Genomic DNA, 10498 nt, shown 5'->3' on the forward strand with positions numbered 1-10498 from the left:
CTCTGTCACCGTCGGCGGTGGCAGCCTCGTTCCGTCCGGCCTGCTCTTCCACAGTCTCCTCCACCTTGCTCTTCCCGTCCGTCGCGCTTCTTCCATCCCGTTCCCTACTGGGCCACCTCTTCTCTTTATCAAAGATTGTGCCGCTCTCGCTACATCCAGTGCAGTAGCTAGACCGATCGGCGATCGACAGACTACGCGTCTCCTTTCGCGCTTTCTCCATCTCTCTCATCTCCAATCGCCCATCTCCATCTCATCTCTCTGCTTGGGCTCCCATCACAGTCCCTCTCGACGCGTCCTCATACCCGCTTTGATCCCTCCCTCTCCCCTTCATTATCAGCTCTCCAGCTCTCCAGCTCTAAAGTCCTCTCTCCCCTAGGTTACTCCTCGCTCTCGGACCTCACTGCTCCACATTCCCCGTCGCACCGAACATCTCCACCTCTCAAGATTCCGCTGGTATCTATCGGAGCCCAAGTCGCAGCGATTTCGGGTCCGTCACGTCGTTCCATCAGCTAGAAATATCAGCCACACGCGAGCCCACGAGGCCTGTCAGCCGAGAGACAACCCATCACCGAGTGCGACGACTGTCCAGTACTACTAGTCCGCAGCCGTACCCTTATCCTGGGGCGTCGACTGAATTGGTCCTAGCTTGAGAAGCCATTGAATCGGAACGCACAGCCCTCGAGCCTCCAGCGCCTCCAGCGCCCCCCCCAGCACTCCACGCACCCAACGCACGCGCCACCCCCTCCTCGCCCCAGGCCACGCCTTCAAAACCACACCGCCGCTCCCATCATGGCCTACCTCGGTCGTCCCTCAGAGGGTGAATCTCCATTTGCCATCGCCGACCGAGCCATGCGCGACACTTCATCTCCACAGCCTCCTCAACAGAGAAACCCAACTCCTCGTCAGGCCTACCGTCCGCAAGCAGGCTCCATGGCCGCACCCAGTCCCTATGGCAGCGTCAGCGACGAGGCTCGCCGCCGCTACGAAGAGCGTTACGCAAGGAAGGCCGCTGAGGATCAGGCAAAGCGTGAAGCCGAGGCGCGCGCTGCTCAACAGCCGCCCCCGCCTCCGCAGCAACAGCATCAGCAGCAGCAGCACGGCGGCTACGTTCCCCCTGCCCCCCCTCTTGGTCAGCCCCAGCAGGCGTACGGCCAGCCTCCCCCTCACCATCAACCGCAGTTCGCCCGCCCTCCCCCCCGCGGCGACTCATACCAGCAGGCTCCTCCACAGGCTCCGTATGCGCAGCCCCCGCCTAGAACGTCCTCGGCACAAGGCAGCAACCGACCCGTCAGTCACTCCCCCGCCTCCCCAGCCCAGGCCTATGCCCAGCAGTACCAGGCGCAGCACCACCCCGCCTCGCCCCATCAGCAGCAGTACTCTCAGCAGCATGGCTACGGTCCGCCGCAGCAGCCCCCTCCCCCTCCTCAGCAGCAGCAGGGTTATGGGCAGCCGCAGCAGCAGTACCAGCAAGGACCCCCGCGCCACCAGGGTGTTCAGCTGACCGACGGGCCCCCTCGCCAGCAGCAGCAGCAGCCGCCGCCGCCGCCTCAGCAGCAGCAGCAGCAGCAGCAGCAACAGTACCAGGACCCACGGCAGCAGGACCTCCGGCAACAGAACCGCCAGTCCACGAGTTCACAGAACCGCGAGAGCTACCGCCGCGAGAGCTACCAGGCACCTCCTCCCCAGGCTGGTGTTGATGAGCTGCGCGACCTGTGAGTGTTGGCCCCCCCCCCCGTCTCTTTTGCACGGACCTTGTTGACGCTTCAGCTTCGCGCAGTTCGACTCGGGCCGCCAGGGCCAGCTCAGCTACCTTGACCTTCAGCGTCTCCTCGCCAAGGATGGCACGGTCGAGGCGCGTGAGGACTGCGTCAAGATGGTGAGTGCTGAGTGACGAGTACCCGTCTCTGACAAATCAGCTTATGAACATCTTCGACACCGACCGCAGTGGGTCAATCAACTTCATGGAGTTTGAGGGCCTATACCGTTACATCCAGGTGTGTTTGTCCTCCCGCATCCGCTGATTGCATCAGGATTGGCACGGCATCTTCAAGCGCTTCGATCAAGACAACTCAGGCCTGATTGATCGCCGCGAGCTGCAGGCCGCATTGCAAGGCTTCGGCTTCTCGCTTCCTGCCGACATGGTGGCCAAACTGGAGAAGCGCTTCTCTCCGCCGATGAAGCCAGGAGAGAGGCAGTCGGCTGGCATTACGTTTGACCGCTTCCTGATGGCGTGTGTGACGGTCAAGCACTACACCGAGGCGTTCCGCCGCCTCGACCCCAACAACGTCGGCCAAGCGACTATGGACTACATCTCGTTTGTGAGTTGCGCCGACGCGACGTGCGTAAGAGGCGGCCCGGCACTGACCGCAGATGGACATCGTCATGGACGCCCCATCTTGAGCATGCAATATCAATACGAAAACGCCGTCTCGATTCCAGTGGACGATACCCTGTCATTATTCCCCTCGCCTCAAGCACCCATACCTCGCGCACCGGCAGTTTTGGCTGTGGAGCCAAGCCATGCAACGATTCCCCATGTCAAGTGATCGTCGCGCTTTGAGCTCGCATCGCGATTGTTACGTTATTGTGCTACTTCTGGGCGAATACACCGCAGGAGCCCTCGTATCAATGGCGCCAGTCCGGTCATTTGATCCCCCTTGCCCACCTTTCCATGTTCATTATACGTTCACGCAGATACTGACAATACCCCTGCATAGTGTTGACGCTCGTTCAGGCCCCAGTCAAACACCGGCACGCCAAACGAGACCGGTGCGCCGCCTCGCGGCCTGCCTGCGACCTGTGATCATGCGAACCTAACTCACCGGCCCTCCCCCTAGTCAGTGCGTGGTGATCCGAAGACTACGTCGGCATGATGCCGCGCGGCCTGAACCAGAGGTTGAGAGCTGCTGGCCACATCCAACGAAGCAGGCGTCCCGCTGCTGCTGCTGCCGATCTTTTGACATTCGTCACACTACTGAAGGTGCTCATTGTCCAATTTATGAGTCGTGCGCATACGCATCCCACATTGACCATTGACCCCGCGCCACGAACGCGCGATGGTCGTTATGCAGCCTAGACACAGGAGCCATTAACACAGTTTTTACCGACGTCGCACTGAACGCCGCAAGAACCGCAGTTCTGGTTGTCGTTGGCCGTGTTGACGCAATCCTGGTCCCACCAGTTGCACTTGATCTGGCCGGGGGGGCATCCAGTATTGCCGCCCGAGCACTCGCCATTGACGCAGTTGGAGCCGGTAGTGCAGTAGTTCCAGCACTGGCCGCAGTTGTTGTTGTCGTTTTGCGTATTGACGCACCCCAACCACGAGCCGCACCATGTCTGTCCACCGTCGCACCCCACGCACTTGCCGTTGCGGCACGGGCCGCTCTCGCACTGCCATTAGCGCAGACATGTGCCACGCTCACATAATTGCTGCACGCGCCACAGTTGTTGGCGTCGTTCTGGACGTCGATGCAGTCCCACATGTTGGGGCACCATACCTTGCCGGCAGGGCAGTCACAGGCGCCGTTGACGCATGCCACCCCCTCGGGGCACTGGGTCCAGCACGTGCCGCAGCGCTTCGGGTCCGACATAATGTCGCGGCACTCGTATCTGTTGCTCTCGGGGACATAGCATCCATCCTGGCCGGAAGGGCACCCCACGCACTTGCCCCCCGAGCAGATCTCGTTGTCGGAGCAAGAAGTGCTGCAGCCGCCGCAGTACCATTTGTCGTTGTTAAAGTCGGGGCAGTAGCTCCCCCAGCATACCTCACCGAAGTTGCATTTGCACGCGCCGGCCTCGCACGTCACCGGGTTCTCGGTAACGCCGTAGCACGAGTTGCCGCACGAGCCGCAGTGGCGTTCGCTAGTCTGGAGGTCTGCGCAGACCTCGACCCGATTGTACTTGCCGCGATACTCCCAGCAGGAGGACTCGCCAGGTGGGCATGTGAGCTCCCGGGGTACGGCGTTGCCCAAGGCTGGCGCTGGTGTTAGGCATGTTGTGACACGACTCACTGAGGTGGGTGAAGAAAGCGGCGGCGAAGAACAGAGTTAGCATCGTAGGAGTGGCAAGGGTGAGAGAGCGTGCATCCCGTCTACGTCGGCTTATGTAGCGCGCTTGCCGACGTCGGCAGTTCAAGAGTGGAGCCACAAGCTTCGCCCCTCGGTGAGCTCACGGGATCACCTCCGCCCAGTGGAGCCGCTAAGTCGGCGCAACGATGCAGAATACAAGAGCGGGATATCCACTCGGATCTCGTTACGGCTGTGACTTTGGCGGAACGCTGCCAAAGTCATATATACCCTTGCACGTGATGAACCACATTCCGCGGCGAGCTCTGACAAGCGCGAGGGCGGTGCTGCACGGAGGCACTTCCTTCGGAACATACAAGCATCAGGACTGCATAGCGCGGCCATACATTTAAGCTTCACAATACTCATCGATATGCAGCCTTATGCTTGGAGTGTCCGATCGCCCTCCGGCGGGACGATCTACTTGCGTCGGCAGTTCGCGGGTGACGAGTTCTGCGGAGCCTCGGAGTTAGGCTCTGAGATAGGCTTCGAAGGCTCGGTGCTAGGCGCGGGCTCGGGAACAGGTTCGGGCGTAGGCTCGGGCGTCATGGACGTCGCGGGCGGCCAAGGCGCATCCTTGTCCATGCACTGGGCGTCGCGGCAAACTTCGCCCTTAGAGCACTTTCATCAGCACCATCACTCTCAGCCTTCACCTTGTTTCCGCACGCCCCGCAGTTCTCCTTCGACCTGTTGAGGTAGACACATTTCTGGAATCAGCCGCGCTTTCAACCCACTCACCCCCTTGCACCTGACAGCATCTTGTTTACACCCATTATCGCCCACACACATCCCGTTCTTGCACGACGTGCCGGACCCACACTCAAACTAACGTGAGCTCCTTCCAGCCACGACCCACGTCAGGCCCGCATCCGCCACAGTTGCTGTTGTCGGTCTTCGTGTCGACGCAGATCTCGCCACGGTCGTCTGTGTAACAACGCCACTGATTCCCGGGGCACTTGGTGCACTTCCCGTCAAGGCAGTACCCACCCTGGCCAGGACACTGGAGTCAACTAATTCACTCCATAACTCACCTGGTTGTCGCACGCGCCGCAGTGCGACCGGTCAGTAGTCGCATTCGTGCACCATCCCGTGCTGGGGCACCATAGCTGCGGGGCGGCGCACGCGCACGCCCCGTTGACGCACGGCACGCCCTCAGGACACTGGATGAGCTGTCGCGCAGCGGGCACTCACGGCGTTCTCGCATGCCGAGCAGTGCGCGGGGTCGTTGAGAATGTCGACGCACAGCGTCACATCCCCAGGGTAGATGTTGCACATAGCCTTTCCAGGACCGCAGTCCTCACATGTCCCGTTGACGCAGATGCCATTCTCGCCGCACTGAGTGAGCGCCTTCTCGTCTTCACTCACCCAGTTGTCGCAGGCGCCGCAGTGCTGCATGTTGGTCTGAAAGTTTGGGCAGAAATTATCGCATGCCGGGGCGCCGTCGCAGAGGCACTCGCCGCCGGCGCACGACACGGAGATGCTGCTGAACCTGTCGGCGTAACAGCTGCGCTCGCAGCGCCCACAGTTGTCGCTGTCCGTCGCTACGTCCGTGCATGCGTACCGGTCGCCGGTCCAGTTGCCGAAGATTCGGCAGGAGGTCTCACCCGTCGGGCAGGCCTCTTGCCGGGCTACCAAGGCCAGCGCAGGTGCTGCGGGTCAGCATGGCCGTTGGAGGGCGAACCCAGAAGCAGTGTTAGTGTCAGTCGAAGCATAGCGGGAGGCTGAGGAGAGTCCCGCTGACTGAAAACGGACCGCTTTAGACACATATTCGTTGTGCGCACACAAACGAGAGTCGACCCATGACATGGATAAATCGAGGTTGGACACTGTTGGCTTGGCATCGCCAAGTCGACCTGAAATACCTGGCGGCCTGCCCAGTGAGGCCGAACCTTCGCAAACAGATCAACTGAAGAGTGCGGGGGTAGTCCGCAGAGCGAGCGGCGCTCTAGGTTGCGTCCTTGGCAGTGTCTCGTGACCGCCAACTTCCCGCCGCTTCATTAAGCATCCGCTTCCGCGACGTGCCTTATGACGAGCCGAACAACCTTCTCCTTTCTCATGCCGTATCATGCTCCTCCTACTCAGCGAGAGCTGACAGCATTCACATCGACCTTAAGCGACTGCACTTCCAATTCTACATTTGAGTGTCCGTGGCTGGGCCTGGCCCACACCTCTCCAACTAACTACACACGCCGCCGCGGCAATTCTTGCCCGGCGCACACTGAAATTAGCTGCGCCAAGAAGTTGTGGGCTCACAGTCTTCCCGCACGCCCCACAGTGGGAATTGTCGTTGTCTGTGTTCGTGCATCCTACCCCACATCGGATCTGGCCGGGACCACAGCCGTTGTTGTCTTCGCATTTACCGTTGACGCAGTTCGAACCCTCAGAGCACTAGTGTTAGCTGCGTTGCGCCCAGAAATGCAGACATACCCATTCATAACATCTCCCGCAGTTGAAGTTGTCATTTTGCAGGTGAACACAGCCGCTGTTGCACCGCACCTGACCGGGCGGGCACTTCTCACATACACCGTTGACACAGTTGCCGTCGCACTGGGTCAGACTCGCCACATGGTCGAGAGCCACTTACGACCTTGCCACACCCGCCGCAGTTGAATCTGTCGCTCATGAGGTCTTGGCACGCGCCCCGCCACCACCCGGGCGGCGCAACGATGCGGCTATCGCACACGCTCGTGCCGGGTGGACACTTGCACGTGCTGTCGCTGCATGACGCACCCCAAGCACACTGGGGTCAGAGCTCCGCCAACCTGTGACGTACGAGGTAGTTGCAGCCCCCGCAATTGTCCTTGTCGCTGCGTATATCGAGGCACTTTGCGTTCGGGTTGTACGGGTCGGGGTCCTGGTCACATGCGAGTTGGAAGGGCGGGCAGTCTGTGCATTTTCCATCGACACAATTCTGGTTCGCAGCGCACTGGATGAGCTGGGACACGCTTGGGACTCACCTTGATGCCGCACCCGCCGCAATTGACGCGGTCGGTCTTGATATGCGGACAGGGCATTTCGAGGCTATCGCACGCTATCGCTCCGCTGTTAGGGCAGCGGCACTCGCCGTTGGTACACCGCGCCTCAGCCCACGACGGACAGGCCCGGTCGCAGCCGCCGCAATGGTTCATGCTTGTTAATATGTCTTGGCATCGGTACTCGTCAAACCAAGGGCATAGCGCTTCGCGGGGGGGGCAGGTAGTGTTTTGGCGCTGAACCAGGGCGCTCGGGAGCGCTTGGGCTCGCTCGCTCAGTGCTAAGAAGCTTGCAGCAGTCAGGAGGACCTTAAACATGTTGGCAGTAAGGTGTGTCGGTGTTTAGATGTACAGTGGAGATCGCTGAACACCAGTTCGACGCGCAATCCCTCCGTTTTATATCCAGTCGTAGAGGAATATGACCGAGTTGCCTTGGAAACGCAAACGGTCAGAAGCATAAAGTGCTTCCGTACTCACTCCCGCACACCTCACGTCGGTTACACTTTTGCCGCTCTCCCGCCCTATTTAGGCGTTGGACGAGAAGGCTTGAGGTTGAGAATGGGCGGAAGCAATGTTCTGTATTCATCCCTTGAGAGGGTGTCTCCTGGCATGCTGCCAGACTGCGTTCCACGGTTGGGAGGCCTCCCGAGTGGCATCTTCCGTGAGAAAGGTGAGCTTAACACATGTGATTTCCCTCAACTCAATGAATGGGTTTGGGAGGCATGAAACCTGCATAACGAGATGATGCGTGCTCTGTGGGAACCAAATGTTAGCGCGAACGTAACACAGGACAGTCACGCTGGTTTCGCCATGCTGACACTCTAGCGTCCATTGATTAGGTTGCAATTCCACGCGCTGAAAGTGCAGATGGTAACCCTCACTGTTTACGGTTGCAAGAAGCAAGAGCTTCATGAGGATCTCCATGGGCGTGCATACCGTGAAATCCCACCGGCACAACATCCCAAGGGGAATTCTGAGATAGGGCCGGCGCTATTACAGTGGCATCATTCCGCAGCCCTCCAATGATGATCAACCGTCTCAGAAGTCTGAGTGTCTGTCGCTTCCTACTGTTCCGTCTTTCAGTGTTGAGACAGAGGTGAGGGGTTGAGTGAAGATGACACAGTATCATGGGTCGGCCGTTCAGAATCTTTCAGAACACTACTTTATTGGATTTCTTATCACTATCATCTTGGCTTGGCGCCGTTAGGCGCATTTTCAGCTACACACCCCATTACGACAATTCGTCTCGAGGGGACACTTTTATCAGCATGACTTTTGTCACGTGTAATTCAGCTTACTGCGTTTGAGCAGGAGCCGCAGTGACGGTTATCATTTCCAAGATTAATGCAACGTCCACCATAGCAGCGAACTTGACCGGGCGGGCAGCCATCGTTTTCCTCGCACTTCCCATTAACGCAGTTGGAGCCTTCCACGCACTGCTGTGAGCATTTCGGCTGCGACACTTACTATGATCCCGCAGGACCCGCAGTTTTGGTTGTCGTTTTGAGTGTTGACGCATCCCGAGCCACATTGTTTTGTGCTATTGGGACACTGCTGGCAGACTCCATTGACGCACTCGCTATCGCCTTGGCACTGAGTAAGCCAAATCCAATTCGAACAAGACGCACTTGTTTCTTGCAGGCCCCGCAGTTGTATATGCTCTTCAAATCCGAGCAATAACCAGTCGTCCACCCGATTTCCGGATGGTGGACAAGCCCATTGCCGCAAGCAACCTTGCCGGGTGGGCACTTGCAGACGCCGTTGTCGCACACGGAGCTTTCAACACACAATTATCAGCTGCGCTCTCGCTCTGTCCTCACCCGGTAGCGGCAGCCGCCGCAGTTCGAGGGATCGGTGCTCTGGTCTACGCACCCCGCCACAGGGTGGTATAAGCTGCCGATATTACAAATTTGCATGTTCTCGGGGCAGGTGGAACATTTGTAGTCCTCACAGATCTCGTTGCTTGCGCACTGCCCCGCGTCAACGTCAGCATACAACCCTGTACCCACCTTGACGTCGCAGGCTCCGCAGTTGTTGACGTCGAAGTCGAAGTCCCGGCATGGGGGGTCGTCCCAACACATGCGCCTGCCCATGGTGTTCCGGCAAATGCACTCGCCGCCTGTACAATATGCCCAGTGGGTTCCACAGTCACGGCCGCATGCGCCACAGTGGGCCGCATCAATGTTCAGGTTGACGCAATAGTGTGTGTTGGGGCAGACGGTCTCGCCCGGCTCGCATGTTAAGTTCTGCCGCGCCACAAGTGAGTTCTCCGTAGCCCGAGGAATCAGGCCACCAAAAGCTGGCGTAGCTACGATCAGTCTACCCGACGAAGAGCCTCACCAAGGACGAGCAGGTCGATAGGGTAAAGTCGAAGCATGGCTGAGAGGTTGGTGATAGCAGGTCTGAGAGTTCCTTGCTGTAATATGATTTATATGCTGTCAAAGGAAGCTCCGGTCGACGCGTCAGCTGATGAAACTGGGCCAGGTCAGAACCTTACTGTGCGTCGATCAACCCAAGACTCGCGGCCATGGACCTAAAATGAGTCCAACGACGTCAGAACGACCAACAGGAGAACCAGTAATGTGATTATGAGCCTCGCTCCAAGCTTGGCAGGGTGACGCTGCAAATGCATGCCTCGGCGAGCGGCCTCATCATTCGTAACCGCGCCCGGAGTCTGAGCTAGCGAGCAGCTTTTCAATCGTCATAGGTCGAGTAGGCGCATGCCGCCGCAATTCCGAGCGTTAGTTCATGCGCAGAGATAGGTGTCTTAATATATGGCAGAACCGTTTCGAAGCTTGATTCCCTGGGCGGCACATATTCCGGCTTGGCTTGCTGGTGGTGGCGAGCTTATCGGCGCTCAAGTCCTGGATGAGTTTAGAACGGCAACGGGAAGAACGCTTTCGATCATGTCATGAACAGCCAGACACCCGATGCAGAGGTCATGGTGAGGACTAGTCTCATAAGTTACCCATTCGCCCTTCGCCTTTCATTATCACCTCCCCCAAGCTACCATACTTGCGAGCAGGTTTGGGCCTCTTCGGAACGTGTGCTCAACGAAGAGTGCAGGCATCATGTGCCAGCCGTACTTGACATCAAAGGGTCGGAGGGATTTGGAGCTGAGTTTAACGAGTGCTCCGGATGCAACTGCACTACCCTGACGAGCACCTATTGGGGAGTAAAGAGTCGCACACAGTTCTTCGTCAGCTGATGAGAGCGGTCAGTACATCGTGCGGGCCGGGTGGGGAGATGGAATTGGTGTGACATGACAGAGACTCTGTGTTGAATCATTGGGGCGGGAGCAAAGCGGAAGTATATACGCATGACATGGCCGCACCATCTTGTTCGAATTGACCTACATACCATTCATACCAAATGCTACAGACAGGAGAGTCGGGAAGATATCGTTGAGTCGTCATCATCCTCTCAAACCTACAAGGGCGTGCTGCGCTGGCGTGCGCGCTT

The 10498-nt window shown here is 58.5% G+C and overlaps 1 protein-coding gene across 1 annotated transcript; it reads left to right on the plus strand.

The window, feature by feature from the left end:
* Window positions 1-789: 789 nt before the first annotated feature.
* On the plus strand, window positions 790-2546 carry COLE_02194 (uncharacterized protein; the record flags this gene model as incomplete). The annotated part of the gene is made up of 4 exons (XM_018427354.2): window positions 790-1712; window positions 1768-1876; window positions 1917-1994; window positions 2031-2546. 4 exons carry the CDS (start codon window positions 790-792, stop codon window positions 2544-2546), a joined length of 1626 nt encoding a protein of 541 aa, XP_018279502.1.
* Between the last annotated feature and the right edge of the window lie 7952 nt (window positions 2547-10498).

The sequence above is a fragment of the Cutaneotrichosporon oleaginosum genome, assembly GCF_008065305.1.
Source record: "Cutaneotrichosporon oleaginosum strain ATCC 20508 chromosome Unknown ATCC20508_contig02, whole genome shotgun sequence".
NCBI lineage: Eukaryota > Fungi > Basidiomycota > Tremellomycetes > Trichosporonales > Trichosporonaceae > Cutaneotrichosporon > Cutaneotrichosporon oleaginosum.